This window comes from Lynx canadensis, chromosome A1 (genome assembly GCF_007474595.2).
Source record: "Lynx canadensis isolate LIC74 chromosome A1, mLynCan4.pri.v2, whole genome shotgun sequence".
Taxonomy (NCBI): domain Eukaryota; kingdom Metazoa; phylum Chordata; class Mammalia; order Carnivora; family Felidae; genus Lynx; species Lynx canadensis.
In genome coordinates, this window is record NC_044303.2 from 203,370,011 (window position 1) to 203,395,400 (window position 25,390).

General features: G+C 34.8%; 1 protein-coding gene across 1 annotated transcript in view; it reads left to right on the top strand.

The window, feature by feature from the left end:
• The window catches only part of HCN1 (hyperpolarization activated cyclic nucleotide gated potassium channel 1), a 390,610-nt gene that overhangs the window by 209,442 nt on the left and 155,778 nt on the right, over window positions 1-25,390 (top strand). Inside the window, exon 3 of the mRNA XM_030330204.1 lies at window positions 10,515-10,676. Coding sequence (XP_030186064.1) covers window positions 10,515-10,676 — 162 coding nt within the window. The remainder of the gene's footprint in view (window positions 1-10,514; window positions 10,677-25,390) is intronic.

Genomic DNA, 25,390 nt, shown 5'->3' on the forward strand with positions numbered 1-25,390 from the left:
ACTTGGTAATTTCGAAGCAATTCAATAGCTATGTATTGACTATGTAATATCAACAGGATATTGTGTGTAGGAAAACAATTTACAGAGTATATAAAATGAGTTTAAATATCCTCTGCTTTATTTGCTTTTATAGTTTAGTTACTAAAGCTTGTACACTGAAGTGGTCTTTTCTCTATTTTAACAGTGATCATCATTTAGATGTATTTTAAAATACAAGTTAATGAGATGAAGTCTCCAAAGTGAAGTATCTTCTTACAAGGATTAAGTTCATTTCTCCATTCCATTGTATGGTCTATTTTTGCCCTTCCCAAAAGCATGAATCCATGTGATTCGTTTCATATGCTTAGCAAATGAACTGATAACAAAAACTAGAATAATGTTACTATTTGTAGCTCAAAGGTAGAGACAACTAAATTTGTACTTATTGGAATGTGTAACGTATTACAAATCTGATGAGACTGCAGTTATACAAAAGAGAAAGTAAGCAAAAGATTGACATGAGATACTACAGATAAAAATGAGACTATTATTAGCATTATGGTGTTTCTAAAATGAGTTATTCTTCAGTCTTCTCCCAAAACCACAGTGTTATGGAAATATCATTTGAAATTCATTCACAAGAGCTACAGAAGTCAACGAATATTGCTAATGCGGTTATTAGTTTGATTTTTCATCCTCTTTCTCTGCACACACACACACACACACACACACACACACTTATGTAGCCACTTCTGATTGTTTACTTGAATATCATTTTTACTGTGTGCTAGACAATAAAAAGAGAATATTAATTTTTTATTTAAAAAATAAATTTTCATTTTGAGTTTTCGAGATAAGATTTGAAGTTTCAAAAAGAAATTTATTAAATTTCATTAAATCAGTATCTTAGTGCTGACTTTATCCTGAAATAAATGTGTCTAGTAAGCATGAAAAATCCTTCCCACCACCATTATTAAAATAAGGTTTAGGTGGTTTGTAAAATATATTTTTTTATTTTCTTTATTAAAATATTTCAGTAGTTATATAATTTGCATATATTGTATACATTTACAGCCATTTGAAATTTGTAATACAGGAATAGACAATGATTTTAAATTGTTTAATTTTAATTAATTTCATTTTTTCCATAGTACTAATCCATCAAACACTCTTCTTAATAGAACCATTTTCAATATTCATTTGTAATTTGATTTGCCCAGTGTGTAAGCTACTTCCTAAAGTAAATTAAGCACATGGGGGTTATGCTTGCGCTTCTGTGTTTTCTAGGGCACAGTCCAATAAATAGATGTTCTGTTATACTACATAGTCCCCTATAAGTTAAGAGGATGTCCTCTTTCTTCATGAGGAATTTAAAAAATGTGAATGTAGATATATTTGATTAAAAAAATGTCGCCTGTCGTAAGCATTTTTGTTTCAGACCTATTTCCAGTCATCAGCTGATAATGACTTGAAATTTATAGGAAAATGAGTAAGCTTTGTAGAAATGTTTTGTCTCCGTTAGATACTCGTTAGTGCTGACCCATTTATGAAAATGCATTGTTAGTTGAGTAATCTCTGTGGGAGAAAAACATTTGCTGAGGGTCAACTCTATACCATCAGGCATGTGTTTCCCAGTTTTCAAAATGTATACCTTTTACAGTTTACACTGTAACTGTTTCATATCATTGTTTTCTGTCAAAATCTTCAAAGAATCCATATTATAGGATTTTGCCATTTTTTATGTTTCTTTAATAATTCATGTTCTTAGACTTTTCTCACACTAGCAAAGCTAAACAAAGAGCAATTTTGCATGAAGACATACTTTTTTAAATGTTTAGGTATATGAAATTAGAATCCTGTATAAAAATATGTAGGATTAGAAATGGATGATATACAATACATGGCAAAGCAACGAAAAAGTCATAGAGTTTAAGTAATAGTCAATGCAAAAGAGAATTAAGAAATGTGACAATTTCATTGCAACAAAAATATCTAGAATTGAACTTTTTATTTAAATTTTTTTAATGTTTATTTGTTTTTGAGAGAGAGAGAAAGAGAGAGCATGAGTGGGACAGAGAGAGACAGAGAGAGAAAGGGAGAGAGACAGAATCTGAAGCAGGCTCCAGGCTCTGATCTGTCAGCACAGAGCCCAACACAGGGCTTGAACTCACAAACCATGCGTTCGTGACCTGCGCCGAAGTTGGACACTTAACTGACTGAGTCACCCAGGCACCCTGAATTTTTTATTTTATACATACATATATGTTTATTAAAAAAGTGTGTGGACATGACCAAAATAACACATGCGTAGTCAACTATACTTTATGTCTTAATAGTCGTGACAGATAAATAGTACATTCTATTCTATAAGTATGTAGTTGTTATGACTGTATTAGTACTGTTTAGTCTTAGTGCAGAGTCGTGATGAGACATATTTTTCTCTATAATTCCAGTGATATATCTGTGCCACTTCGAAAAGAACGCTCAAATAGATGTATATTTTTTCCTAAGTTTCAATTTCCCATTTGGGAAAATGAAGTCAGCCTTAAATATCTGCACACTCCTTTCATCCATGGAGAAGGGGGAGGGGGACAGAAGCACAGAGTAGCTATGACACATATGTCCTTCAGGAAATCAGATTTTGCACCAGATGGTAATTTGCACATGTAACCGAGAAAAGAAAATCACTTTACCCACTAAAGGTGGGTGAAGGCAGGCCAGCTCTCTCTGTCTCAAAATTCCAGGGAGGAGAGTTTTTTTGAGAAGCCAAACTGAAAAGAATATAAGGGGGGGAGGGGAAGAATTAGGTTAGTACCTAGGAAATGAAAATTCTTCTTCAATTTGAAATGGTTTTGAGGAAATGAGAAATTTTATTATTTCTAAATATTTGAGATAAAGCTCATGTAGAAGTTAACAGTTCTGAAGAAAAAGCCATCAGGTAATTGCCACCACATTTAAGAACTTTAGGCTGTATTACATATGTCTTGGGTTTTATTAATTTCATTTTTATATCAATTCGTTTTTTCTGTACTTTACAAAAGGGTCTGTCCACAACGGTTGCAGAGAGAGTTGGTTTTCCCCATAAGTTGAGGACCTGTGAACTAATTATTTAGGTTTCTGAAGGAGGAAAAAGTTTCGAAAAGGTTGGTAGCGATTCATCTTAAATAAAAAACACACCGTCTTTTAATATTAGGCCATGGCCAGTAAGAAAAGTTACAGATTGTTTGTTTGTCTGTTTGTTTGTTTGTTTGTTTGTTTGTTTGTTTGAAGGTATGAGGGGTCAGAGTTGAGGGGATTAAAATATAAGAATGTGTTTCCTCTGGAAAAGGTAAAATTTTAATCTGAAACTGAGTAGGATAGTCATGAGCTTTGGGGGAGATAGAAGAGAGGATTAAATATAGGATCAGTGGTGTTAAGAATGAGGAAATGAATAGACCATAGACCAAGGTCTCAAATGAGGTGGGCATTAGAAAAAAATTTTTTAGGGGCGCCTGGGTGGCGCAGTCGGTTAAGCGTCCGACTTCAGCCAGGTCACGATCTCGCGGTCCGTGAGTTCGAGCCCCGCGTCAGGCTCGGGGCTGATGGCTCGGAGCCTGGAGCCTGTTTCCGATTCTGTGTCTCCCTCTCTCTCTGCACCTCCCCCGTTCATGCTCTGTCTCTCTCTGTCCCAAAAATAAATAAAAACATTGAAAAAAAAATTTTTTTAATAGCCACAATCTAGTTTCCTCTCCAGTAATCTTCAGCAGCTCAGGTATAGAAAGTAGCTGTTTTAATTAATCAGCAGTTGACATTTTGCAGAGAAAAGGCAGTGGAAAAATACAGAGTTCTCTAATAAATGGAGATGTGCTGAGGCTGGAGATTGAGAGGTTGTTATATGCAGAAATGAGGGAACGTTATGAGTGGAATAGCCAAATGGAATGAGCGCTGAGGAGAAGACTTTTTTTTTTTTTTTTTTAAACTACAGCTGGACAAATAATTGTCTGACAGCAGCAAAAGGCGAGCTGGGAAAATGAGGCCACTGCCAAAAGAACCTAAGCCTTATGAAATAGGAAAGAATTGAACCAACTCTGTTTGCGAGAGCTACCAGGAAAGCTGAGGCTTTGGAGAGGGTGAGGGGCGTCCCTATGTCTCAGGAAATGCATAGGAGAAGAGGAAGAGTGTTACGAAAAGGCTGAGGGTATATGAGAGTTAATCAATGATGAAGAACGAGTTTGGGAAGGGACAGTAGAAAGAAAAATCCAGAAAGAAAGCACTCAACAGCATGAGAATTTGACAATTGGTGAGTGAGTTTGTGGACTGAATAACTGCACTTTGTTTACAGAGGCTGACATGAGAGGCCCAGGTAGTTGACTCTTCTGAAGGTTGTGGACCAGCCTTTCTGAGTGAGATCCTACATAGAATAGGGAGAGCAGTCACTGGTCAGTGTTCAAATTGATTACTGTGAACAGTGCTCTTCTCTCAGAGATCAAGTAAAACCTTCTGCACTTTGTACCTAAAGCATGGTAAGGTAACCTGGATCATTTTCAAGCTAAGAATTATTGAAGGTGCAATAGGGCTCTTAAAATATTGACTAGAGCTACTACATATTGAATCCTGAATAACATGTTTGCTGTGAAACAGAGTTGGTAAATACTTGTTTTCTTATTTTCTGTGTCAACATGGCATATAGACACTCCATATAAATGATAATTCGATTCATGCAGGTGCAGAATTAAAAAGAAACAAAAAGAGAAACAAAAGTATCCAGCCTTGTTTTGTACTTTAAGAATAAGAATAGCCTTTGTCAAAAGAACCATTTCTGACTTTTTTGATTCTGTTACTTTGATAAAAATTATAAAGTTATATTTGAAGTCTTGAATCAGTACTGAGAACGTAGAAGAAATCTAGACTTTAAATGATCACTGTTCATGAAGCCAAGACTAGGGACAGACCAACGCATGCTATGAAAAGTCTTTTTTTTTTAATATATGAAATTTATTGCCAAATTGGTTTCCATACAACACCCAGTGCTCATCCCAAAAGATGCCCTCTTCAATACCCATCACCTACCCTCCCCTCCCTCCCACCCCCCATCAACCCTCAGTTTGTTCTCAGTTTTTAAGAGTCTCTTATGCTTTGGCTCTCTCCCACTCTAACCTCTTTTTTTTTCCTTCCCCTCCCCCATGGGTTCCTGTTAAGTTTCTCAGGATCACATAAGAGTGAAAACATATGGTATCTGTCTTTCTCTGTATGGCTTATTTCACTTAGCATCACACTCTCCAGTTCCATCCATGTCGCTACAAAGGGCCATATTTCATTCTTTCTCATTGCCACGTAGTACTCCATTGTGTATATAAACCACAATTTCTTTATCCATTCATCAGTTGATGGACATTTAGGCTCTTTCCACAATTTGGCTATTGTTGAAAGTGCTGCTATAAACATTGGGGTACAAGTGCCCCTATGCATCAGCACTCCTGTATCCCTTGGGTAAATTCCTACCAGTGCTACTGCTGGGTTATAGGGTAGGTCTATTTTTAATTTTTTGAGGAACCTCCACACTGTTTTCCAGAGTGGCTGTACCAGTTTGCATTCCCACCAGCAGTGCAAGAGGGTTCCCATTTCTCCACATCCTCGCCAGCATCTATAGTCTCCTGATCTGTTCATTTTGGCCACTCTGACTGGCATGAGGTGATATCTGAGGGTGGTTTTGATTTGTATTTCCCTGACGAGGAGTGATGTTGAGCATCTTTCATGTGCCTGTTGGCCGTCCGGATGTCTTCTTTAGAGAAGTGTCTATTCATGTTATCTGCCCATTTCTTCACTGGATTATTTGTTTTTATGAAAAGTCTTAAATCAATTTTGATGATTTGTGTGGTTAGGTAAAACATAATACATCAAGTGCTTAAAGATAGTTAAGGCCCACTGATCATTATCTGGCTGTTAGACTGGAAAACCCCTGAATCCAGTATATCAAGAAAGTTGTGGGGGCGCCTGGGGGCGCAGTCGGTTAAGCGTCCGACTTCAGCAGGTCACGATCTCGCGGTCCGTGAGTTCGAGCCCCGCGTCAGGCTCTGGGCTGATGGCTCAGAGCCTGGAGCCTGTTTCCGATTCTGTGTCTCCCTCTCTCTCTGCCCCTCCCCCGTTCATGCTCTGTCTCTCTCTGTCCCAAAAATAAATAAATGTTGAAAAAAAAAATTAAAAAAAAATTAAAAAATAAAAAATAAATAAAAAAAATTAAAAAAAAAGTAAGTTGTGGACAGGGGCGTCTTGGGTGGCTTAGCTAGTTAAGCATCAGACTTCAGCCCAGGTCATGTTCTCACGGTTCATGAGCTCCAGCCCCACGTTGGGCTCTGTGCTGACACCTCAGAGCCCGGAGCCTGCTTTGGATTCTGTGTCTCCCTCTCTTTTTGCCCCTCCCCTGCTGGTGCTCTGTCTCTCTGTCAAAAATAAACAAACATTAAGAAAGTGGGACATGTTTTGAAAGAACTCAGCTAATTTATGGGTATCTGCCATATAGCACAGTTTGGGATTTAACCTTTCAAAAACAAGATGGAATAACAAAAATCATGGTAAAACACTTTTGCAGATATTAGGGCACAATTGGGATTCTGAATCAAATTATCTAACTCAGAGCATTCTTCAGTTTTTGGAGAGTTAATTACCTATCCTGTCTGGAGTCATTAAACTCCAACTGGGCAGAATTCTAGAACTACAATATTATAAAAGAATCCAGTGAGAATTTGTTACCAGATCTTCCTTTCATTGAAGTCATATGAACAACACGATGTTCTGAGCTGGACAAATGCAAAGCACAGAGCCTTCCACTGACGTATTTTGTAGTCTAGGTTTTGTGAAAATAAAAATAAAGAGCTGCTTTAGAAACTTACTTAATTCTTTTTTGTTGTTGTTGTTGACTCTTATAGTACCACTTGGCAGCATATTGAGAGTAGGTCAGAGCAACCTGTCTTCTGCTACGTACATTGTGAGCACTCAAATCAGGTTTCAAGTCAAGTTAGATTACTTGGAAGGTAGGAAATAATAGAGTTTTCTTTTCTTAAATTCCCTGGTTTAAAACACAAAAGCAAAAGCTTTCCACTGTGAAGATCATCTAAAGTTGTTTCTGCTATTATTGTTAAATCCCTGCGGCATTCTCATTCATTCGACAGTTCACTGAATGTCATATATGGTGCCATTTTTCTGTGAAGTTGGGTTTGCATGCAGTAGCATTAAGACAATTGATTTAGATGGGAATATATCACTTAAGGATGTCTACCCTGTAGATGGAAAAAAAAAAAACCCTGAGAATATTAATTAATCAGTGGTATCAGCTCTTTGATCAGGAATTTGAGTAAAGTCACACTTACATTTATCCTACAAGCTGCCCTTAGACAATAAGACGTTGTGGCTATGCATGAATTAGATTAGATTTTTCCTTCTTTGGTTAATGTGTCTATCTGTAGACGTATATGCTCCCATAAAGGAATAGTTTTCTTATTCCATATCTTCTGTGAACAAGGTTTTAACAGAGCCTTTCATAGTCTCAGCAACCAGTCAATGAGATGATTATGCCTGCCAGAGTGTATTAGTTAATAAGAGCTCAAGAGACAATTAGTTTGGGCCTAAGCACTCTACACATTCAGGTGTACATCAAAAGTAATACTACATACATTATGATGTTCTTTTGTTAGGTAGATAAATCAAGATGGAGATACGTGGATTTGCCTATTTGAAATTAGCCTCTGGGTATTGACCAGTGTCAAAACAGGCAACTTACTTTGCCTCTTCCAAAGTAAGATTTGGGGATAGCTCCAAAAAGTCAAATTACTTTTGAACACAGAAAGTTAAAGACCAAAAAGGAGGAAATTCATTTCAGTGTATTGAACATTGTCTATACAGCAGGGTTAGTATATAAATCTAGCATTAGTAGATTTATGTCTACTAATACTATGAGGTTGGAAATAGTAATTCCAGGGCTTATCTTGTTATAATAGGAGTCCAGGAATCACATGGAAGCAAAACAAAACAAAACAAAACAAAACAATGTATTTCTAATATGTAATGAAAGACCTTATGTCACCATTAACTTCCTTTATGAAAATGGCAATTATATTTCTCTGGAAACATTTCAGAAATAATAGCATTTTCTTAAAGGAATTGTTGAATTACAGCATGTGCTATTAATTACAATAAATAATCTCATAAAATCCCACAAAAAAGAATCTAATTCCTCACAAAGAAAGTGGTAAAGCCATAAAAGCCAGATGTATAAAGAATGGGACCTAGTCCTGTATAACATCCCAGACTTCACTCTAAGGTCTCATAATTACATGTTTGCCCACATGCTTATAATTTATAGACTTTGGCAGAGAGTTTCAGATATTGTTTACTTCAGGTAATTAGGTTGAAAGGTGATTAGTTCCTTGTTTGATCCAGAAGCTTATATTCTGCAACTTAACCCTATTTCACGGCAATGCAACACTTACCCAAAACCCATATTGAACCATTTTGTCAGGAAATACTTAGATAAATATTTATAGGGTTCTAGTACTAAATAGAAAATGTTTAAATCCATGTTGGGTTTAATTTACTACTTTAATAACAGAAAGCTTTTTTATTATGCTTTATTGTATTACTTCTAATGAGAAATTATTGATGAAATTTTTGGTAAGTTTTTTGTTTTTAAATTTAGTGACCAAGGAAGATCAGAGGGAATAACATTGAAAGGACTTTTCTATGGGTTTGCCAAATACAAAACCAAACTAAAAAGTAACTTAGAGGAAAATAAAATTCTTAATTCTTTAAAATTCATTGTTCTGTGGATAGCTGTCTGAATATAAAAATATGTGATCTGTTGCCTTTAAAATCTAGGACCCCTATCTTACTTTTAAAAGGAATCCAGAACTGTGTATATTCCCACAAAGAAAGTGAGAATTCTCACTATAATTACTATGTCAAAAAGGAAGATTGTTTAAAGAACGAATTAATGGCCAATACAAAATGTATCAAAGTGAAAAACATTTAATTAAAGACTGGTTTGGTGATTTTATAAAAGCAAAATCCCAGCTGTCCTGTCATGTTACCTCTACGTATATCAGTATGTATCTCTTAAGAATTATAGACATTAGGGACATAGACATAGCCTGGGTGGCTCAGTCGGTTGAGTGTCTGACTTCGGCTCATGTCATGATCTCTCGGTTAGTGAGTTCAAGCCCCGCGTCGGTCTCTGTGCTGACAGCTCAGAGCCTGGAGCCTGCTTCAGATTCTGTGTCTCCCTCTCTCTGCCCCTCCCCTGCTCATGCTCTGTCTCTCTCTCTCTCTCTCTCTCAAAAATGAATAAACTTAAAAAAAAAAATTTAAAGAATTATAGGCATTAACTTACAAGATATAGTTTCTAAATCAAAACAAAATTTGTGGGTTTTTTTTTCTGTTTCTCAGATAATTTTTCAATCCATGGTGTCCTCATTACTTCAAAAATAGATGATTCTTTTGTTGAATTATAACAATGTGAATCTGAATACCTCAAGGTGTTGTTTCTTTGTGTATTTATGCATATTTATTAATTTTATTGACTCAGTAGCTTTTTAACAATTAGGAAAAAAAAGTTTATTCTAGAATGTAGGTCTGCTCCCAAGTGGGTTTTGTTATTCTAGAGTAGGTAAAATATAAGCAGAAATATTAGCAGTAGAGAGTGATATAATATATGAGCTGCTAAAGGAAGGATTAAGGTTCTAGTTTTATTTCTTGTAATAACTGGATGGATGAAAAGTTATAGATATCGAGCTATATGTAAGTTCACAATTCTAAAATTATGATAGAGATCATTGATTTGTCATAATTTTTGTACTTTCTGAAATAATCTTACCTGTCATATTGGATTTCATGAAAATATAAATAAGAAAGATTCACAGGAAAGGGAAGTAACAATTTTAATTTTTTAAAAGTGAGACCCAATTGTATTTTATCCAAATTCAGACAAGCTTTTATCTCAGAGGCCACTACTCATATTCAATAAAGGAGTACCTACATTCATATAGCTATAAAGTTAACTGCAGTTAAATCTCAATATTATTTTATATTTGAAATTAATCTATTTTGACACTGGTTTTCAGTCATTGTGGTTTTGTTTGGTATTATTTTTTTGGCCCGTTAACAAATCCTTTAATTTAATAGGGATGAGATTCAGGGAAGAGGGTCAAATTTGTTAACTTCTTTAAAACAGCATTGCCAAAATGTTCAGAAGGACAGTAAATGAAAATCAGCCCAACAAATGCTTTATAAAACATGATCCATGCATTTAATGTGTTTATGTTATCCCTGTACTTTGTGGAGAACCCACATCTGGTCGCAATTCTCAGAAAGCAGAGTGCCAGGCCTCAAGGTAAAGGTAAAGAAATGTAACCTCTGTTTCTCTTTGTAAAGTTCTTTACATATTTTTGTTAAATCAATACTTACACTACATAATGTCAGTGTCTACCAACATTGATAGTATTCTTCACTTTAAAGAAAACTGATGATAAGAATTATAAGGATTGATTTTATATTTTGGTCAACAGATTTTCCACATGACGTATGACCTTGCCAGCGCGGTGGTGAGAATTTTTAACCTCATCGGCATGATGTTGCTCCTGTGCCACTGGGATGGCTGTCTTCAGTTCTTAGTCCCACTACTGCAGGACTTCCCACCGGACTGCTGGGTGTCTCTGAATGAAATGGTTGTAAGTAATTCGTATTATTTTATACTCTGCGTATTCAGTGTTTTGCCAAAAAGTTCTAAGTATTTATGTCAGAATGGTCTAATTTCTTCTCTGTAAATGTTTGGAGAAAACTTAATTTGGCTTTCATGGATGTAAAATAAAATGTTCTATTGCTTTTTCTACAACTAAATGTCACACGAAATGGTTCTGGGGATGTATATGTTACAGGATCTATTTTTAGGTATCTTAGTCTGTGTATATGGAAGACATTTTATTTCAAAGGTACACGTACACTCTCACATATATATAATCGTGGTGCAATGTTCTTCTAAAACTACCTACTGCTTGGAATAACTCCTTTCTTTCAACTTGATTTTGGCATTTACTGTGCTTGAGACATGCAATTCTAGGTGTTGTTAAAACATATAGAGATGTGTTCATCAGTATAGGCGCAATGAGATCTGTATGATGTGCATGATATCTCAGATAGTACTTTTTGCTAGGGAAGACAGGGAAAGCTTCATGTTGAAAGTAAAGCCTTTATTTATTTTAATTTTTAATTCTTTATTTGAGTATAGACATGTTACATTAGTTTCAGTGTACACTTTACACTGAAAGATATTTAAATATTTAAAAATCTGGTAAATAAAAATTTGATTTACACAGGTATATTCACAGTCATATTTAAGGCTAAGGACATGTGTTCTTTTAAAAAAACATGCATTTTGATCTACATTATACAATACTTACAAAGGAATTGAAACACTAGTGAATATATTTAATTTATATATTCACAAAGATTTGTTCTCCTTTGATGTAAGTTCTCATATTTTCTTCATATATAGCATTTTAATTACATTAATATAATAAAATATTGTTTAAGCTACCTATACTTTGGACTAGACTTCTCTTATATGTGACATTTTATGGAAGATAAATTTTATGAGACTTTCACAAAACTTTAACTTTGGCATAAATCAAATACCCCCTTTTTTACTTGAAGTGTTCCATATTAATTTCTGGGCTTATTGTTATAGAAATGACATAGACATCTTAAGAACATACATTTTTTTTTCTTCTAACAACAATAGCTCAGTGTTCATATTTGAAGAAAAGAGTGGTTTACATCACATGTTAAGAAGTCTGGTCTTCTTTTCTTTCTCTCTTCGTGACTACTATTTTCCCCCTCCTTCCTACCCTCCTCCCCTGCCTTCTGTATTCTTTATCTCCTTGTTTGAAATCACTGGATCTCTCATTTCGTTTGACCTACTTAAATGTCACTGCCCACAGAAGCCACGGTGTGACCACTCGGCTACGATATAGATAATAGGATAGCGAGGGAGATAGAGAGAGGAAGATAGAAGAGAGAGAGAGGGAGAGAGGCGAAGAGGAGAGCGAGAGAGAGAGAAGAGAGAGAAGAGCGAAGAGGAGAGAGCGAGGAGCGAGAGAGAGAGGAGAGAGCGTAGAGAGCGAGAGAGCGAGAGAGGAGAGGAGAGATCGAGTAGAAGCGAGAGAGATAGATGAGAGCGAGGAGAAGAGAGAGAAGATAGAGAAGAGCGAAGAGAGATCGAGATGAGTTAGAGAGGGCGAGAGAGGAAGATAGAGTGTAATATCGATCGAGCGAGAGTATAATGATGAATATAGAAGATGAGATCGATGAGATCTATAGCTATATAGTAGATCTAATATATATAATATCTAATATTATATCTGTTATATATATTATATCTAATATTATAATATTATAATATATAATATTATATATATATATAATATAAACCAACTGGTTTATATTTTATCTTAAAAATATTTAGTAACACTCTCTCTCTCTCTCACACACACAGTCTGTGATTTATATTTGTCTGTGTCTCTACACAGAATGTCAATTCCATTAGGTCAAAGAATTTGTCTGTTTTGTTCTGTACTTAGTGCCTAGAACAGTGCCTGATAGAGTAGTTTATTGTAATCTAGCCTCATTATTGAAAGTTCGTTGGAGAAATACTTGTTCTATTTTTGTTTCTGCACCTAAACATTAAAGCAAACATTTGATCCAGTCACTTTTCAAAACTATGAAACCTTCTTAGTTATAGGTCTGTCTGATTGTTATTATCACTGAAGGAAAACTTATGAAGACATTATTAAGATATTGGGGGATGGGGAGAAAAAAAGCAACAGCTCTTATATTCTGGCTACTAACAGAGTGTATAGTATAAAAACACTACTGCTACTACCAAAGGATGATTCTTCACCGGCAGCAACTAATATTTAAGTTAGCAAGTAATTATTGTTTAAATTTCTCTTAGGTATCTTTCAGGAAAAATCACAATGGTCTTCATTAAAATGTAAAAGGGTTATTTGGGGGTGTCCATAAAGGGCATATATTTGTGAAATTGTAATATAGAGCAATATGCTACTTAATATATCCAGTGCTAAGCAAATTTAATGAAGAAAAATTTTAGTATCTTGATCATTTTTAAATGTGTCTGCATGTGCTCTTTGTGAGTTTGTGTGTTTGTATTTAACATAGTCAAACTTTTATTATTATATCAATGTCATACAAAATACCTTTACAGAGTTTACAGGTTTTTTTCTTGAGTCTTTTTTGCGGGGCAAATTTACCTATGAAATCAGCTCTTTCTTTCACATTTATTTGACAATATTTTCATGTTTAATTTTAATGTCAAGGGCAGGAAACAGTTAAGTCTATGTTCAACCCTAGAGACCAGATATATTTTGTGACTATTAGTGATATGAAGGTGACGACCATTAAAAAGACAATTTTCGTATCTATGGGGAATCCCCATGGTGTCACTTGACCTTGAAGATATCATTTTTTCTATCCTAAAACTATCAAATTCTGGAAAGTCTTCCATCACAACAAAACAAAGTGTATTTATACAATAAGGGAGTCATAAAGAAGTAAAAATCCAACATAAGATAAAAGCACCTGACATGTATATATCTTGCTTACTGTATACAAACCCCTGTGCTTTGAAATACACTTGTAATGGGGCGCCTGGGTGGCTCAGTCAGTTAAGTGTCTGACTTCGGCTCAGGTCATGATCTCGCAGTCCATGGGTTCGAGTTCCATGTCGGTCTCTGTGGTGACAGCTCAGCTCCTAGAGCCTGCTTCTGATTCTGTGTCTCCCTCTTTCTCTGGCCCTCCCCACTCACACTCTATCTGTCTGTTTCTCTCTCAAAAATAAATAAACACTAAAAAAATTTAAGAAAATAGATACACTCGTATTTCGTCCTCATAGCAACAGAATGAGTTGAGCACTGTTATCTCCCATTTGACAGTCCAGAAACCTGACATTTTTAGAGGTTAGTAGCTAAAGTTTAGCTAAACTTTAGCTAAAGCTAAAGGTTAGTAGATCAATGGAACCAAGATTAGAATGCCTGTCTATCAGACTCTGTAATTTCTGTTCTAAAACACATTAGAGTATCTTGTCGCATAGATTGTAAAAAGATAGTTAAGGAAAGTAATGGGAAGAAATGAAACCTGTAGTCACCCCAGTTGCAGTAGAAAGTCACTCGAAAGTCAGCTTTTCAGCTCTGACACTAAATAAGACGGATATGAGATGTAGATGTAGGACAAGCAAAATCAGATTGGGAAGGCAAAAAGTGAGAAGCCAGGATAGATGCAGACATGATTATTAGTCATTCTTGGCAATTATACTATGACAATTATACTATGACAGTTGACATTGATACTAAATAATTTATGGTAAAGATTAGAGTGTTGGACAGATTCTTTACACCCTCCTTCTTTTTCATATATTGCATTCCTAAATGATTTATATTCTTAAATATTATTTTAAATCCTCCTTAACCATATTTTCATGTATATGTATATACTTGTCTCTTTATATGTATTTTCAATCTTTCTTAAACACATTTGTATTTATATCTTTATCCTTATCTGTATATCACCAGCTAGTTACCCATGTATGTCCTATAATGAGAAATTCAGAATAATGCAATAACTATACTGTATCGATAACTGGTAATTTGTTCTTTATATTTATATTCTTATGTTAACTGTTTCTAATCTGCAGTTAAGTCTGTAGATGTAGTTCCAGTTCCTGTCAGCTAACTCTTTTGCAGTCTTTAAAAATTCCTCACTGAAAGAATTCTTTAAAAGCTATTTTTTAAAAGCTCAAACACCAACCACAGAGGGCTACTTGAATTCATGAGGTGGGAGATATCGACTTGCAAAATCCAACTTAACCAGGGATTTATCTTGCTCTGCATTTATTTTTAATATATCCTTTCATATAGAATATTTCATTCAAGAAATATTTGAGTTATAGAATTCTGCCTAAATGAATATCTTGGATTGGTCAGATAATTAATATCTAATAAAATTAATTTTGAAAATCTTGTCATTCTCATATTTTGTGATTATGTTTTTAGGTATATCACACTACAATTATAATAGCTCATTATTAAACTGATTAGAGATAATAGTTTTTGGTTTATATTATAAAATCATGAAATATTCATTTTAAAAACCTAAGAAAATAAAAACTATGATGCATTTTGAATTTACATATTAATTTTGACATAATTTAGGGAGTGACTTTACAGAATAAAGAAGGATTTGCAGCTAAATAATATGTTCCTGTAGCTGTGTTTCTCTAACTGAAGTCTGCAGGTTTATTCTCAGGGAGTCCATGGGTTTTCTCCCAGTGATTTGTGAATGCATGCATATGTATTGGTGGTAGTGTGAAAGGTTACAAGGTAAACCTTTTATGAATCTACAATCATCTGAATGCCCTAAATATGGAATCTGGTTTTGCTTTTTTTTAACCTTATTTTTTATTTTTTAAAATTTACATCCAAATTAGTTAGCATATAGTGCAACAATGATTTCAGGAGTAGATTCCTTAATGCCCCTTACCCTTTTAGCCCATCCCCCCTCCCACAACCCTTCCAGCAGCCCTCAGTTTGTTCTCCATATTTATGAGTCTCTTCTATTTTGTCCCTCTCCCTGTTTTTATATTCTTTTTGTTTCCCTTCCCTTCTGTTCATCTGTTTTGTCCCTTAAAGTCCTCATATAAGTGAAGTCATATGATTTTTGTCTTTCTCTGACTAATTTCACTTAGCATAATACCCTCCAGTTCCATCCACGTAGTTGCAAATGGCAAGATTTCATTCTTTTTGATTGCCGAGTAATACTCCATTGTATATATATACCACATCTTCTTTATCCATTCATCAGTCGATGGCCATTTGTGCTCTTTCCATACTTTGGCTATTGTTGATAGTGCTGCTATAAACATGGGAGTGCATGTGTCCCTTCGAAACAGCACACCTGTATCCCATGGATAAATGCCTAGTAGTGCAATTGCTGGGTCGTAGCGTAGTTCTATTTTTAGTTTTTTGAGGAGCCTCCATACTGTTTTCCAGAGTGGCTGCACCAGCTTGCATTGCCACCAACAATGCAAAAGAGATCCTCTTTCTCCACATCCTCACCAACATCTGTTGTTGCCTGAGTTGTTAATGTTAGCCATTCTGACAGATGTAAGGTGGTATCTCATTGTAGTTTTGATCTGTATTTCCCTGATGATGAGTGATGTTGAGCATTTTTTCATGTGTCGGTTGGCCATCTGGATGTCTTCCTTGGAGAAGTGTCTGTTCATGTCTTTTACCCATTTCTTCACTGGATTATTTGTTTTTTGGGTGTTGAGTTTGATAAGTTCTTTGTATATTTTGGATACTAACCTTTTATCTGATATGTCATTTACAAATATCTTCTCCCATTCTGTCAGGTGCCTTTTAGTTTTGCAAAATTAAACTAAAAGGCAACCGACAGAATGGCTTTGCTTTTCTAGTTGAAGTACGTTGCACCATATAAAATAATTCTGGCTTATGGGCTTAATGATTAATGATCCATTTATATCAAATGAAGGGTAAATGACATCATATTAAATGTTGTACCGAATTTTCACCATAGTCAAAATGGAGAGATGGACTTGAAAACTAAGTCACTTCTTACATAGCACACAATTATATTGTAGTGTGTGAAACTAATCTGCAAAACTAGTGCCATAATAGCACTAAATTTACATTGTATGCAACTGTTGGGTTTCAGCAAAACATTATCCATCACAGTGAATTTATTTTAGATATGCTTATTGATTTATTATTTTGTTAGTATTTGATTTGTAAATTTATGTTTTTTAACCTTACAAGAATTATAAGGATAAGAAACATATCTAGTTTTCTTGTTATATTTGTTTGAGTAATATCATAATCAAAATAATTTAAGCCAACTCATTTATTATATTGTTTATTATATTTTTCATTTATTTATTCTATGTTTTATTATGTATATATTATATGATGGTATATTATAATGTTTATTATGATGTTTCATTTTGTTGTGATTTGAAGGAACATGTGCATTCCTCATCTTGAGGGATGCTATTCTAGAGGGCAGACAGTATGTCTTAATCAGTATCTGCATGCCCCACAATTCCTATGCCAACCTTGCATATGTTGCTAAGTAAATATTAGTGGTATATACTAAAAAGGTAATTATCTAGCGTATGTGAAAATTATATGTAAAGAAGTTATTATGTTATGCATTTATATATTCTTCCTTGGATAGTTTTTGCTTTAGTAATTTGTACATCAAATTATTTCTTCAAAGATAAGTAATCACTTGGCAGCTCATGGACAATATAAAAATACCCAAAATTTGTGAAGTCTATATAACTTATATAACCATACAAACTAAGAATATCAGAAAATAAGATATATAAAGTGTCTCAAAGTGTCTATTTAATAATAGACTATTATTATAATAGCGGAGACTATTTCTCCACTATTTGGAGAAAATAAGAGATTTGATTGGAAAATCTAGACTACTACAGAATTTCATTTTTATTTGAGACAATGTATCTCAGATTATTAGTGTATTACTAATAACCAAATGGGCACACACTCCACATTCTCTAACTCTCTTCCTCTGATGGGGTCCTCTGCTGGTTATGGTCAGTAGGCTCTGAGTGCTAGTATCATATTTCACTCACAGGTCTAAGCATTGAAAAGCTGGTTTGCAACCCTCCAGTTCTTTTTTTTTTCTCCCCTCTCTGTCCAGAGGCATCCTTTTAGTTTGCAGTCCACAACATAACACAGCTTATCCTGATTTCATTTAGACAACAGAATAGGAAAGGAAAAATCTGGCGGAATTGAATTTAGAGACACACATTCCGGAATCTCCTCTAACATTAAAACTTCTAAGATTTTAGGCAAATCACACAACGTTCCTGTAGTTCAACTATGAAATGAGTGTGTATTATTTATTCTTTCATGTAGGTAATTTATTGAGTACTTGCTTTGGGCCAGGCATTCTCTTTGGCACTGAACATACATACACTAGAGAATGAGGATGTTTCTGCCCTCATAGGGCTTACACTCAAACAAGCTTTCATTCACTCCACTTCATTCTAGGTGCAGAAAACTATAGAGTAGAGATTTAAATTTTTGATTTTCTAATCTAAGGGAATAGAAAATTATGTGCAAAAGCCCTTAATATGCATTTGAATTGAGGCCTCTGAAATGTGCGCAGTGCCCAAACACTCCTAAACAAGGGGAAAGTGCTAGCTAAATGCTGCCCTCTTCCTTGCCAAGCTACATACACCTGAAAGTGTAGCCATTCTTACAAACCACTTTTTTTGTTTTCCTAATTTAGCCGCCCAGAAAGCACTACTTTTTTCTAATTCACACAAGGGTGTGGTAGTGGCAGCTTTGTGTGAATTTAGATAAAGTCTATGAGGAGCATAAAAAAAAGACAGGGAGAGACAAAATAGAGACACATTTATTTCAACTACTATCAGGTGGATTTGTATCCGGAATCTTCAACAGACTGTGGACTGAGACAGGTCAGTCACTTCTAGCTCACAGACTGTAATGACCAAAATGAATGTGTTTTGGGGGTGCTTGGGTACAAAGAATTGTTTATTGGTATCCCCTGTTTCAAGCAAATGATTTGGGGATAAAAACGGGATTTACATTGCTTATATGCAAATCCCCATATACAAGTAGAACATTGGAACATTGAAATGTGAGATATTATCTATTGATAATCTAGAAAATGTATAAAGACAAAATTAAAATAGGTTAACTTTTTGTTTTACAAAGCCCAATTAACTAGTTAAGTAATGATTCAAACAATATAACCAAGATAATATAACTAAGAATGAAAGATATATCTCTCCTCTCTTGAAGTCTAGCAAAGTGTTTTTGATTTGAAATTCTATAAATTGGAAATTGTATTATTATATTGTTGACTTTTTAAAAATAGAATGTATTGCCTTAACAGAATTTTTTAAAAGTCCTAACAAAGGTAACTAATTTGCTGACAAATCACTATTTAGCTTTACTGGGAAAAAATGCATTCATAGCTCCTATGAGTTATAATAATAAAGTAGGTCAGCAGCCTGCTGAGTGTTGTGATTCTACTTTGCCATCCTGGTTTCTGCCTATTAGGAAAGCCAGCCTGGTGACTGTTCTCTATTGGATAGAAACATGACCTCGTCGCAAAAGTGAAACAGTTCACATAAACTGCGTTCTTCCTTCTCAGACATGTATATTTTTATGGGAATGAACATATGGAAATGGAAATGAATTCTGATCTGGTATTTTGTTTTCAAATGACATGTGCATTTCAGAAAAACTTTAAAATGAATTGTAGTTCCCTAAGAGAGAAAGATAAAGGATATTACTTAAACTATATATTTTCTCAGACTATGTTAAATAAGACCAATCCATAAATTCGAAACGTTTTTTTTTTTTTTCCCCCTTGTTTGGACTGCCTCTTAAGTTTTAAGCAATGAATAGTTAGAAGAAGCACCATACATTAAATTATGTTATCTAACAAGAGACACCTATTAACATTGGGAAAAGAAACCAAATATCTTGCAGTCCAATATTTTCTCTAAATACATATGTTGGGAAAACTTACATGAAGGTAGTACAAAGTACATGTATCATATTATCTATTCTGAATGACATGAAAACATATTCATTCCCATTTTACAGATGAAAAATCTAACTCAGCGAATGGTTACCTGGTTTAAATAAAGTCAGAGGCAGGCAATATGAAATCTGTATTTCCCTTTGAATTAATGCCAACCCTACCATAGCATTCTACTTCACGGACAAAGAGTTTAGTTTCAGTCATAATCAACTTTCAATTCATGTTGACAGAGAGCAACTATACATTAGTGGTACCACTAGAAGAACTTGCAATATATAAGAAAATATTTGAAAACTCATTGTGTTTTTTTTATGTGTATGTTGGTTAAGGTTTCTCCTTTTGCTACTGCCATAAATCTAAAAGAACCTGGTAAAAAATTCTATCTTCCCACTTATTCTGAATTTCTCACTTAGATTTCACATGAGAAATATTGTTTTAAATTGATGGAGGCTGGAATAAAATGGTAACATTGTTTTCAACCTGGGAATCAAGAGAATAGCAGATGAATTATTTCTGTCATATTAGTTCATGTACAGATATATGGATATCAGGTAATTCATATGAATGCCCCCTCTTTCTAAAAAGAATGATGTTATATCTCTCTCTTTTAAAGAAAAGAGAGACTTGCAGAGACCTGAATTATATAGATTAAGTCACCTATATTCATATAATTTTCAGGACAAGATATATAGTTACTTCCCAGAGTGGAGGGCTCTCTACAATTTTCTTTCTTTTTTTTTTTTTTTTTTTGCATCCTATTTCATCTTTTCTTTTCTCCGCCCACTACCACTGACCTAAATATGCTATCCCAGAATGTGATGCAGAATCAGAGGTGACATGAAGAAAGCCATGTGATAAGTGAGGGATGTAAGAAAAGAATAGCAAGAACATTTTCTAAATCTTAGCATGAACATTTTCACAGTCCCATTATATATACCCCATCATTTTTGAGAAGTATTTTGTTGTTTTTAAAGATGTAATATATTCTGGGAATGAGTAATTCTATGAAAAAAATTGAATTTGGCTCATGAATCTTTAGTTTATTTCAGTTATTTTACATATATCCTTACAACATTCCAACGAGCGTAGGCAATTTGTCAGATAAAATCTTAAAAATATGTGCTAGAATCATTGGCTGGGCTTCTCTATGCTTTGAGGATATAGCAGTGGGCCCAATGTGACCAACATTTAAATACTCTTCTGGTATTACCAGCCAGGTGCCTCAGAAACAGGGCTCCATGTAAGCAAGGGTTAATTAACACGTGGCTCTGTTGTACAAGATGCTCTCTCATGCTCCATGCATAGAGTTATGAGTGAGCCCATCTATGGACCGTAAACATTTCTTCTAATTGTATAAATATTTCTTCTAAGCTTGATAATATATAAGCTTGATAATGATGAAAAATTAGGAAACTGTGTAACTTGACATCATATTTTTGTAATTCATAAAAAGATATATAACAATGAGCCATAATATATTTTCTATATTCCATTAGCATTTTCTAGAGCATATTAAATTCAACAAAATTTTTCTCTAAATATATTCTAAAGATAGGAATAAATATTAATTAAAATGTCTACTTATAAGGAACACCAAAGTATGTATATATATATATATATATATATATATATATATATATATATACACACACACACAGAGTATCTGTTAGCCTTTGCTATTGTGATCAATGTAATAATCTAAGAGCCTGCAAGTTAGGAAAGGACTTTCAGTAGAAAAATCTTTTATTTCAATTGTATTAGAATGAAAACATAATTCAGTTAGACCATTTCAATTTGCCACCAACTATGTTTTAGTCCTTTAGATAATTCTTTAAAAACTATTGCATTTGTTCTAATGTCAGCTATTGATTGATATTTTTAAAAATTTACTTAGTTAAATAAAATTATAAGATGGTTGGGAAAAATACCGTTTTAAGTGGTACCCATTACTAGTCCCCCTTTGCTCCCAAACTAAAATTAAAGCATTATTGCTCCATTAAATGATGGTTACATTCTTCTTCTTTTTTTAATGTTTATTTATTATTGAGAGAGACAGACAGATAGCTCAAGTGGGGGAGAGGCAGAGAGGGAGACACAGAATCCAAAGCAGGCTCCAAGCTCCAGGCTCCATGTTGTCAGCACAAAGCCCGACATGGGGCTTGAATTCACAAACTGTGAGATCATGACCTAAGCTGATGCTCAACCGACTGAGCCACCGAAGCACCCCTCTTCTTCTTCTTTTTTTTTTAATTTGAGAGAGAAAGAGTGCACACATGCACATGAGCAATAGATGAGCAGAGAAAGAGGGAGAGAGAGAATCTTAAGCAGGGTCCAAGCTCAGTATGGAGCCCAATGCCTGGCTTGAAGCAGGGCTGTATCCCATGGCCCTGAGATCATGACCAGCGTGGAAATCAACAGTTGGACACTTAACCAACTGAGCCATCCAGGCATCCCAGATGATGGCTACATTCCATCTAGCAATTTCATAATTCTGCTCTCAACTTGGTCATCAATTCTTAAGGAAAAATTAAAAAAAAAAAGTAGTTTGACACACTAAATATTAGGCAAATCAGATTCAACTATGTATTAATTGACAACATTTATGGAAACATTCTTCTGAGGGTAACTTTGCATTTCACACAAGAATGTTATTATTTATCTATAATTTGTTATTTTATCGGAACATTAGAAAGTTAAAAAAAAAGCTCTTTAGAGAAATATGAAAAAGAGATTCAAACACATATAGGTTTTTATACAAAGAAGCATACAAACATGAAAACTTCATACGGGGTAGATCTGAATGCTGTTTACATGTGAAAATTTATGAGAGTAACATGTTCTAAAGTATTCTAATGTATTTCTCTCTCCTTTAGTTTATATCGTACTGCATTGTGTGAAAAGACCAATTGTCATAGTGGCTTAATATTCTGTGGGAATTAATGACCACAAAAGTTGAGAGAGAAACAAGAAGGAGAATACACAAATTATTTTACAGAAGAATGAAAAAAAATGGAATTAGGACATAGGAGTCGAAGAGCTAATGCAATCAATATAGGTAGATTGCCTTTTCTTCTTTCAGCTGTGTTCCAACCATTCAGGCCATTTGGCATTGTCAATAGGTGTCTTTGAATCTGCTCTTTCTTCCAAATGGAAAAAACAAAACAAAACAAACAACCAAAAAACTTACACCCTTTATCATAGCCAACTGTTGTTTAATATCTTAATTCTAGATTTCTTTTTGCTGAGCAATATTCTTTTTTTTTTTTTTTTTTTAAGAGCATACACAGGAGAGGGAGGGGCAGATATAGAGACAGACAGATTCTTACACAGGCTCCATTCATAGCGCTGAGCCCAATGCAGGGCTTGATCTCACAATCCTGGGGTCATGACCTGAGCCAAAATCAAGATTTGGATGCTCAACCAACTGAGGCACTCAGGCACCCCACTAAGCTATATTCTTATTAAGATCTTTTATGTCTCATCTAGTAAGTAAACAATATGTTTATGGGTATATTTCTGCCAACTTCTTTTCATAATAACCTATTATAATTTCTGTAACAGTTGTAACTTCTACCACATATCCTAATATTTAGTATATGTAATCAGGTATTATTACTAGTTGGTTCTTTATGCATCTGGTAGTTTTGTGACATCCATTCACAACTGTGCTCAGCAAATTGTCTTTATTCAGTCGTGAATAAAGAATGGATTATTTACAGTGTCATATTTTACAAAGCTTCTTTGTCTTTTAAAGGTACTTTTACATACAACAACCAATGTTATGAATATATTATGAATAGAGAAGGAGACATTAAAAATATCTGCTCAAGGTCAAATAGAATGTTAATGACAGAAGTGGATCTAGGACAGCAGTCTCCTTACTTGTACTGTTCCTTATTTCCCATTAATGCAAGAATGAAGATTTGTTGGGACACCTGGGTGGCTCAGTTGGGTAAGTGTCCAACTTCAGCTTAGGTCATGATCTCATGTTTCGTGGGTTCGAGCCCCGCGTCAAGCTCTGGGCTCGATAGCTCAGAGCCTGGAGCCTGATTCAAATTCTGTGTCTCCCTCTCTCTCTGTCCCTCTCTGCTCATGCTCTATCTGTCTCTCTCAGAAATAAATAATAAACATTAAAAAAAAAAGAATGAAGACTTGTTGGAAACCTTGAATGAAGAAATCATATGTCCAGGTGATTAGTAAAATAGAAATCCCCTTCTCCTTTATTATTTTCATGATATAGAGCTTACCAAAACCTTTCTTGGGGGACTAATTTGAAGGATAACCATAGCAAAGCCTTGGATTTCCAATATTCTAGGCAGAATGCCTTAAATCCTAAAGTAATTTATAAAATTAAGTGGGTGAAAATTTATGGTTGAAATATGACTTTTTGAAAAAAATTGACCTAATTGGAGGAGTACCTATGTCAAATAGGCATACACCTACTATGCTGGAGAAGACTGAAATAAAGAGTATAAAGAAAACATTAACAGGGGTGCCTGGGTGGCTTAGTCGCTTAAGCATCTGACTCTTGATTTCAGTGCAGGTCATGATTTCACAGTTCCTAAGTACAAGTCCCACTGTCAGTGCAGAGCCTGCTTGAGATTCTCTGTCTTTCTGCCCCTCCCCCACCCTCTCTTTCCCTCTGTCTCTCAAAATAAATAAATAAACTTCCAAAAAAATTAATAAAGAAATATTATAAAAGGGCATACTAGAAGGTGCTAAACTAATTAAATGTGAGAGGATTAAAAAAAAAGGGGGGGCGCCTGGGTGGCTCAGTCGGTTAAGCGTCTGACGTCAGCTCAGGTCATGATCTCGCAGTCTGTGAGTTTGAGCCCCGTGTCGGGCTCTGGGCTGATGGCTCAGAGCCTGGAGCCTGCTTCCAATTCTGTGTCTCCCTCTCTCTCTGCCCCTCCCCCGTTCATGCTCTGTCTCTCTCTGTCTCAAAAATAAATAAACGTTAAAAAAATTTTAAAAAAATGTGAGAGGATTCATGGCACGCTCTAGCACTGGAAAGCATATAGGCGATGGAGATGAATACTTATTCTCCCTAATGCCCAGTAATGATGAAGTCTTGACTTGCCTAATTCACAAAATTTGATTTCCTAAAGTACAGCAGAAATGATGAGAGTCCACTCCAACCAAAATTGAAGAATTTATTTGTTAGGGTTAAGTGTTAAGAACCTGAAAGGAGGAGTGCTCAGTCAGTTAAGCATCTGACTCTTGATTTTGGCTCAGGTCATGATCTCATGGTTCATGGGTTCCAGCCCCATATTGGGCTCTGTGATGACAGCATGGAGCCTGCTTGGGATTCCCTCTCTCCCTCTCTTTCCGCCCCTCCCCTGCTCACACTCTCTCAGTCTCTCAAAAATAAATAAACTTAAAAAAATGTTTTAATCAAAGAATCTGAAAGAAAGAATGCAAGTAATCTTAAACTAAACAAGAGAAATGGTATTATAAAGGGTTAAGCATGGTCAAGCTCTGGAACCAGATTGCTTAGATTCATCTGTTTCTACCACACTCACTAGCTGTGTAACCTTGAATAAGTAACTTAATCTATTTGTGTCCTAGTTTCTTCATCTGTAATGTGGGGATGATAATTATATTTACTTCATAAAGTTTTGAAGTAAATGGAGGAGTTTATGCATGCCAAATATATTGAAGAGTTCTTATTACATTTCTGTGCTCAATACACATAAATTATTATAAATAGTTGTAGTTATGTATAAGCCAAAATTGAGTTTTCTTG